Below are 7,596 nucleotides of genomic sequence, written 5' to 3'. Positions count from 1 at the left end.
GGGCAAAATGAAACTCTTTAAAGTGTTTGTGTGTGTGTGTGTGTGTGTGTGTGTGTGTGTGTGTGTGTGTTTGTATGTGTATCTGTAAATAAATAACAAAGCTGAAAAAACTGGCTAGTAAGTGTCTGAACATGACACTATGTTAGCAAATTATATTACACATCCTGTGACAGAGAGAGCTAAGGACAGTTCTTGCGAAAGGTGGCCACCTGTTAAAGGGGACATTACAGGGAAATAGTCCAGGGACACTTGTACTTCAGCCAGGAGCACCCTAGCTCCTTTCCAGGGAGGAACCCTATGGGCTATAAGTTCCCAGCTAGGTTGACCCATACCTCACCCTGTCCCTCCCTGTGGGGCGGGGTCCGATATCTTCAAGAAGGCTTCTGGGGTCAGTGGCCAGGAACAAAGTCTGGGAGCTGGGGAGCGACAGGACAGAGCGCACAGGTGGGTTCTGATGGAACACCAAACAGGTCAGCAGGGAAGGGGCAAAAGCGGGGTGACAAGGCACAGTATGAGGGGTAGGGGACCAGACGACAAAGAGGGAGGAAATCCAGGAAGTTCAAGAGCTCAGAATGAGCTGTGGAAGGTCACTGCAGGTAACTCCGGGGTGAGAGGAGAGGGCCCTGTAAGAGGGTGTTTGGCATTTCTCCCATTTGAAGCTGGAAGGGTCAGTCAATGGCTACCAAGTTCTCCCTTGCCTCTGCGGCTCTCCTGAAGGTCCCTCCTCCACACTGTCCATGTGACTTCAGAAGAGAGGATTCTAAATGTCTGTGGCATTGCCTTCCTACTGGCTAAAGCAAAAACACATATGGAGATAAGAGATTGTGAAGAGGGAAGCCGAGCACAGAGGGCAGGAAAACACTAAGAACACGCAATACTTACATTAAGATTCCAGCCCCACCTGCCGGAAAGCTAGTAAAAGATCAGTGGTTGGTGGAAGGGAGGGAGGACTATTGAGACCTTGGAGGATTTGGGGCTAAGGACGACAGACTATTAGCTAACACCGTGGTGGCAGGTGCCTGTCATTACACATCAGGATCCTCCGGATGCACCATCTGCTCTGGATGTTAATGGGGTGTCCCTGCAGCCCAGTTATTATGCATGGAACACTGGTGGGTGCTCATAGCTGAGGAGGCTGGGGGAAGGGTAGTGGACAGGGGACGTGTGGCAGTGCTCTACACTTCTTAGCCAATGTACCTATGAAACTAAAACCCCTCTCAAAATTGAAGTCGAGGAGTGAGCAGTCCAGTTGGAAGGCTGGTGGAATGTCTAAGTAAGACTCCAAGTTCTGCCTGAACCTCCTGGTATCAGTGGAAGACATAAAGCAGCTCCTCTATTGAGAAATAGCACTGGGAGGGGCTTCCCACGGAGGCCCAGCAGTAGCGTGGTCAGGTTAGAATCTGAGGAAATCAGAGCTCATAATGACAGAAGCCAAGATGTGTGGCTCTGAGAACTTTGCCTGTAACAGGGCCTGACAGCCTCACCTCTGGTTATAAGGGAGTTTAGAGAGTTGGACGCTCAAGGACTCCTAGAATTCCATAGTCCCTGCCCTGCATGCATACACAATATTCTCCTGGTGACTTGGGGACAAGGTTGAGGGTAAAGATCTTGACTATGTCCTCCCCACAGGAGGACAGGAAAGAGGAATGGCCTGTTTCTGACTTGCTGCCTGGGATGACCTGACTAGGGAGCTCCTACAGCCTTTGAGGGTCAAGGAACCACTATGCACACACTACAGTGAGGGGCCAGAGAGAGTGGTCAGCTCCCGACATGCTCTGTAGTGTCCACACACCCAGTATGCTGTGATCCAGACTGCATCATCAACAACTCAGTTTAAAGGGAAAGATTGGCTAACATCCCAGGTGTTCCCGGAAAGCCAGATTTGTTCCTAACATCTGATTTGCTTTTTGGGATGAGCTTAGAGTGGAACATGATGCTGTTGCCATTTCCATTTCACAGTTGAGACCTAGGGGGATTTAAGCAATACGGCCAAAATCATACAAGTTGTCCTTGTGACGCCATTTACCAGGATTTAACCCCAAGACAAACCCAGGGGCCTGCACTTTTGAACATCTACACTAAGTCTTAAAAAGTGGTCCAGAAAGGGTTCTTTATTGTTGGAGAGACGATTCAGATGATAGAACTTGCCCTGCAAGTGCAAGAACCTGAGTTTAATCCCATAGCCCACATGAAGTGCCAGCAGTCATGGCCCAAGCTTGTGGTCACATTGCTAGGGAGGCAGAGACAGGAAAGGCCTGGAGCTTGCTAGGTGGCAAGCCTAATGCAGTCAGAGATTTTCAGGTAAAGGGCAGAGAATTTGCCTTACAAGAAAAAAAAAGTGAGGAATGAAGAAAAGAGGACTGGAATTTGACTTCTTCCCTATACATGTTTAAATACATGGCACACGCACATACACACGCACCCTTACACAGATATACACACATACACATATTCATACAGACAACTTCATCAAAGGTGGTTCTTTTGCAATGAGTCTAACTCTCTGTTCCACCAAGACACAAGGCTTGTACCATTTGGGGTTCCGTTCTTGGGCTGTTGTGACTCAGGTCTCTGTCTGAGGAAAATGTTTCTCTTTTGAAATAAACTGCCAGAAAAGCCCAAACATGGGAATGTGTCCAGATAAGAAGGTCAGCAGGAGTATAGGAGGTAAACAGAAGAGAAGAGAAGCTGTTGGATGCATGACAGAGGACCAGACAGCATTAGGAACCATGAGGGAGGAGGACCCAGAGACCCTGGCTCCACCTTCTGTTTGAATTACAGGGGAAAGCTAGTGAAAGGAACATGTTAGGTCTGAGGGACAAGCTCTGTGAGGCGCTCAGTAAGCTGAGGGCTCTACTCAAGTCCTCTCCTCCCCTCTGCTGTGTTCCAGAGCCATGAGGCTGGCACAAATGAGTCTGGCCTTTGGCTGGGCAGCTGTCATATTAGTTCTACAGATGGCAGACACAACATCTGCTGTGAGGACTCCTTATGACAAAGCGAGGGTATTTGCAGACCTGAGCCCCCAGGAGATAAAGGCTGTGCACAGCTTCCTGATGAACAGCAAGGAGCTGGGGCTGCAGCCGTCCAAGAAACCGACTTTGGCCAAGAATTCCGTGTTTCTTATTGAGATGCTACTGCCCAAGAAGAATCATGTGCTGAAATTCCTGGATGAAGGAAGAAAGGGCCCTGTCAGGGAAGCCAGGGCCATCATCTTCTTTGGTGCCCAGGATCGCCCCAATGTCACTGAGTTTGCTGTAGGGCCCCTGCCACGGCCCTACTACATTCGAGCACTATCCCCCCGGCCAGGGCACCATCTGTCCTGGTCATCCAGACCCATCTCCACAGCAGAGTATGACTTCCTCTACCACATGCTGAAGAGAGCCACCATGCCTCTGCACCAGTTTTTCCTTGATACCACTGGCTTCTCATTCCTCGGCTGTGATGACCGGTGCTTGACCTTTACCGATGTGGCTCCGCGGGGTGTGGAGTCTGGGCAGCGTAGAAGCTGGCTTATCGTGCAGCGTTACGTGGAAGGCTACTTCCTGCATCCCACGGGGCTGGAGATCCTAGTGGATCACGGGAGCACAGATGTCCAGAACTGGAGGGTGGAACAGCTCTGGTATAACGGCAAGTTCTACAACAGCCCAGAGGAACTGGCTCGTAAGTATGCAGTTGGAGAAGTAGACACGGTGGTCCTTGAGGACCCACTGTCTGGTAGCACAGATCAGCCGCCACTCTTCTCCTCCTACAGGCCCCGGGGGGAATTCCACACACCAGTCACTGTTGCTGGCCCCCACATTGTCCAGCCCAGTGGCCCCCGATATAAACTAGAGGGCAACACTGTGCTCTACGGAGGCTGGAGCTTCTCTTACCGGCTAAGATCTTCTTCTGGGCTGCAGATCTTCAATGTGCTCTTCGGGGGTGAGCGTGTTGCCTATGAGGTCAGTGTGCAGGAGGCGGTGGCACTATATGGAGGACACACGCCTGCAGGCATGCAGACTAAGTATATTGATGTTGGCTGGGGCCTGGGCAGTGTCACTCACGAGTTGGCCCCTGGCATTGACTGTCCAGAGTCTGCTACTTTCCTGGATGCCTTCCACTATTACGACAGCGATGGCCCTGTCCGTTATCCACGTGCTCTGTGCCTCTTTGAGATGCCCACGGGAGTGCCCCTTAGGCGCCATTTTAACTCAAACTTTAAAGGTGGCTTCAACTTCTACGCGGGCTTGAAGGGACATGTGTTGGTGCTGCGGACGACATCGACAGTCTATAATTATGATTATATCTGGGATTTCATCTTCTACCCTAACGGAGTGATGGAGACCAAGATGCACGCCACTGGATATGTCCATGCAACCTTCTACACCCCCGAGGGACTGCGCCATGGCACTCGCCTACAAACCCACCTGCTTGGCAACATCCACACCCACCTGGTGCACTACCGTGTTGACCTGGATGTGGCAGGTAGGATTCACTGCCAGACACTCTCTCAGTCACTGGCTGCTTCTCATTAACAGACCCACTCCACAGGGGATGGTCTGAGATGGTCTGAGTCACATCGGTGTTATTCTTTCTGTCTGCTTCCTAGCAATATGAAGCAGCCTGTGTCCCCGAGGCAGGGAAACATATCCTAAAGTGACCCTGTATGTGGGGTGTGCATCTCTCCTTGCATTGGGTTCAGTAGGTTGGTATGCATGAGTGAGAAAGGGGTAAGTGTCTAGGTAGGTAACAGATTCTGAAGCCTAGTACTTTGAAATGGAGCTCGGTGCCTTCTGAGGTTGCCCAGTATGTTTCATGGATTAATAATGTCAGCACAGAATGACGTCAAGGATTTGATATCTGGCGTCAGATTCGATAGCAGAGCAATACCACCAAGACCAAATAAATGGTTTCTACCTAATGGGCTTCACTTGACTTCAGACCCGTAGTATACTGGCAGTCCTTGGGGCTGTACAAACATGGCGTGTACAAACCGTGCCATAGTTCAGACCGCAGAAATATTTCAGAGCACAGCTCTTCAGAGATTTGCAAGTTATCACGTGCGTGTACCACATGGCATGGTCAACCTAAGAACTAGCCTCTACCTCCCCTGGTTGCTTTTCCTTTGTGACTGCCATCACCACGGTGTCCCATCACTGAGCCAGTGCCGGCTCTCAACACTGCATCTTCTTTACTGCTGGGTGTGGTCTAGGATAGACATCTTACAAACAGCCAGGGTTCTGTTCCAATATTTGAGTCTCACCCTCCGTTTCCTCTCATGCCTCCCCAGGCACCAAGAACAGCTTCCAGACACTAACAACAAAGATGGAAAACATCACCAATCCCTGGAGCCCGAGTCACTCCCTGGTCCAGCCCACACTTGAGCAGACCCAGTACTCCCAGGAGCGACAGGCTGCATTCCGCTTTGAACGGACTCTGCCCAAGTACCTGCTCTTTAACAGTCCCCAAAAGAACCGCTGGGGCCACAGGCGCAGCTACCGCCTGCAGATCCACTCCATGGCTGAGCAGGTGCTGCCACCAGGTTGGCAGGAGGAGCGGGCTGTCACTTGGGCCAGGTAAGGAGACCATTGAAGGGGCTTCCTTCAGTGATTGTGTGTGCTTGTGTGTGCTTTGTTCCTCCCTGCTCTGAGCTTGTATGTGTTTGTGGGTGTGCACTCTTCTGTACTTGGGGAGAGAAGGGTTGTGTTCACAGGGCTCCTGGCCCTTGGGTGCTGATGGGCATTCTTGAAGGCTTCCGGGAGATAACTATAATCATCATCTGTGGAAGCAACAACTTCCCCATCTTTGGCCCCAAAGGTGCTCCCGGGAAGGGACCCAAAGGCAGCCTGATACCCAGAGACACCTGACTTCTCTTGTCTGCAGGTATCCCTTGGCTGTGACAAAGTATCGGGAATCTGAGCGCTACAGCAGCAGCCTCTACAACCAGAATGACCCCTGGGATCCCCCTGTGGTCTTTGAGGAGTTCCTTCAGAACAACGAGAACATTGAAAATGAGGTACTGCTCCCATCCCCACCCATGCCCACCTCGGGCCTTGTGGTCTTAGAATTATGGCTTTTCTAGTGCATGTAAGTTCAGGGTCATGATAGATACACCCACCTCTCCAATGGGACTGAGAGCATCTCAGGAAGGTCATAGACACATCTTTAAAGCCAAGACAAAGTGCCCTTGGATGACTGGTACCCAGCACTGCCCTGTCCACTAAAGCCTTTGTCTCGCCCATAGGATTTGGTGGCCTGGGTGACAGTGGGCTTCCTGCACATCCCTCACTCAGAGGACGTCCCCAACACAGACACACCTGGAAACTCCGTGGGCTTCTTGATCCGGCCCTTCAACTTCTTCCCAGAGGATCCATCCCTGGCATCTAGAGACACTGTGATAGTGTGGCCCCAGGACAAGGGGCTCAACCATGTCCAGCGCTGGATCCTTGAGAACAGGGACTGCTCGGTGTCTCCTCCTTTCAGCTACAATGGGACTTACAAGCCTGTGTGATGGGTCTGACCTCAGCCTCTGCATTATAGCCCCAGAGGCTCACAAAGATAGGAAAAACAAACAAACAAACAAAACTTCTGTTTCTACCCTGTATGCTGCCTTTTAGCAGCAGGGGAGGGCTGGCTCTACTCATGTTTCATTACCTTACCTGCCAAAGACTTCCATGACAATTGCGAAAGAAGGATCACAGAATTCTCTTCAGGTGGGTTGTAGGGGGTTGTTTTTTTTAAAAGACATTTGAGGATTTTATCTTCCTATCAGGAGACTTTGGGGAAATTGTCTCATCTCAATGATGAGCAGGAGTAAAGAAACTGTCATATGAAAATCTAATAAAATGACACCTTTGCCTTTTAGACACTGGTCTAGTGTCTGGGGTTTACCCCATGATCTCTTTCTAAACACACACATACACACACACTCACACACACACACACACACGCACATGTACACACGCACATGCACATGCACATGCACATGCACACACACATACACACACATGCACACACAAGCACATACACACATACACACACACACACACACGTTGATTTGTTGCAGTTTTGCCTGTAAAAAGACTAGGGACAACTAATGCCAGTGAGCTGCTAAAACACCTTCTCTTTGTTATGAAGGGGAAAAAAAGGCTGTACTTGGCTTAGAAGAGCATTTCCAAAGAGATATTTCAAAAGATAACAGGGTCATAAAAATCAGAGGGCAAGAAGTCCTGTGAACAATGCCTTCCCCCAGCCCAGCCCCGGCCCCAGCCCAGCCCCGGCCCCAGCCCAGCCCCGGCCCCAGCCCCGGCCCCAGCCCAGCAGCCACTTGTGTGTGTGTGTGTGTGTGTGTGTGTGAGAGAGAGAGAGAGAGAGAGAGAGAGAGAGAGAGAGAAGCAGTCACATGGACTGCTGCTGGATGCTGAACATGGGGGAGGTCTGCGACGGCTCGGGTGACACAGGCTGCTCTCTGTGTCTTTGACTCAATTGTGCTATGAATCTAAATTGTTCTAAAAACAAAATTTTGTGGTTCCACCAACATTCTACTGAGGAGCATTAGGTAGCTAATGGTTGCAGGGGGAAGAAGCAGTCGTACTGATTGTGTAGACATTGCTCAAG

At 50.6% G+C, this 7,596-nt stretch overlaps 1 protein-coding gene across 2 annotated transcripts; it reads left to right on the top strand.

Moving 5' to 3' along the window:
- The first annotated feature begins 340 nt into the window (after positions 1 to 340).
- LOC117720742 (diamine oxidase [copper-containing]) lies at positions 341 to 6,843 on the top strand. 2 transcript variants are annotated; one of them, XM_034519387.2, is made up of 5 exons: positions 341 to 444; positions 2,891 to 4,464; positions 5,270 to 5,555; positions 5,863 to 5,995; positions 6,224 to 6,843. In XM_034519387.2, the coding sequence occupies exons 2-5, from the start codon at positions 2,895 to 2,897 to the stop codon at positions 6,488 to 6,490; spliced, it is 2,256 nt and encodes a 751-aa protein (XP_034375278.1). In that variant the 5' UTR covers positions 341 to 444; positions 2,891 to 2,894; the 3' UTR covers positions 6,491 to 6,843. The 2 variants fall into 2 exon arrangements, with proteins under 2 accessions (XP_034375278.1, XP_076769478.1); XM_076913363.1 differs by having other exon boundaries at positions 400 to 470.
- Positions 6,844 to 7,596: the final 753 nt, after the last annotated feature.

Source organism: Arvicanthis niloticus, chromosome 15, assembly GCF_011762505.2.
Source record: "Arvicanthis niloticus isolate mArvNil1 chromosome 15, mArvNil1.pat.X, whole genome shotgun sequence".
Taxonomy (NCBI): Eukaryota; Metazoa; Chordata; class Mammalia; order Rodentia; family Muridae; genus Arvicanthis; species Arvicanthis niloticus.
The sequence above is the reverse complement of the archived record's forward strand: the minus strand, read 5'-3'. Positions and strand labels throughout refer to the sequence as shown.